This window comes from Penaeus monodon, chromosome 23 (genome assembly GCF_015228065.2).
Source record: "Penaeus monodon isolate SGIC_2016 chromosome 23, NSTDA_Pmon_1, whole genome shotgun sequence".
NCBI lineage: Eukaryota > Metazoa > Arthropoda > Malacostraca > Decapoda > Penaeidae > Penaeus > Penaeus monodon.
The window spans coordinates 18,632,352-18,633,047 of NC_051408.1; the positions used below are offsets into that span (position 1 = coordinate 18,632,352).

The window sequence follows — 696 nt, forward strand, 5'->3', positions numbered from 1 at the left end:
AGCTTGTCCCCCTGAAGCCTCGCGTGAGAAAACGGACTTACCTGAAGGAGCAGAAGTCCCTGTGGAAGGCCTGGGGCTGAATGATCTCCGCCTGAACGAGCTTGTCCACCTCCTCCTTCGTCACCTGCAAGTCAAGAATAACGTTATGAAAATAAGGGGGAAATGTGTTAGGAAATCATTGTGATCTTCGAGCGATATTAAAAAAGTTTATGATATATTTTTTTTTACCTCGGTGATCTGTTTAGTGTCAGTCTAAGCATGTGAATATATTTTATCTCATATCTTTATTTCATTTTATGAATTTTGATAGATAAAATCGTTTCCCTTCGAAATGTATTTGTCTCACAGCAATTTAACACTTATGGGCAGCGGAAGAGAGGGATGATAGGAACATATATAGATAAGGCAGATAAGATGTTTTAGCTATTAATTACACTTAATGGCCCGTCCGGCTCCACCTGATGGCACAGGATACTCATTAACCCTGATGTGATTAATGAAGCATTGTGGCCTATATCATAAGGGAGAAAAGGCCATCGCCTATTAATTCTTGCTATTAGGACAAGAAATTTATTTTCTTCGTAACAACTTTTACAAAGTAAAGCACGCGCTCAGTTATATCAGCAACAAAGGTAATAAAAATGAAAAAAAAACAGCAACTGAATATCTCTAAAACTGCTTTACAGTACAGAACCA

The 696-nt window shown here is 38.2% G+C and overlaps 1 protein-coding gene across 1 annotated transcript in view; it reads right to left on the reverse strand.

The window, feature by feature from the left end:
* LOC119587863 (cGMP-dependent 3',5'-cyclic phosphodiesterase-like) overlaps positions 1–696 on the reverse strand; it is an 88,205-nt gene that overhangs the window by 11,493 nt on the left and 76,016 nt on the right. The window contains exon 6 of the mRNA XM_037936566.1: positions 42–124. Within this exon, the coding sequence (XP_037792494.1) occupies positions 42–124 (83 nt within the window). The remainder of the gene's footprint in view (positions 1–41; positions 125–696) is intronic.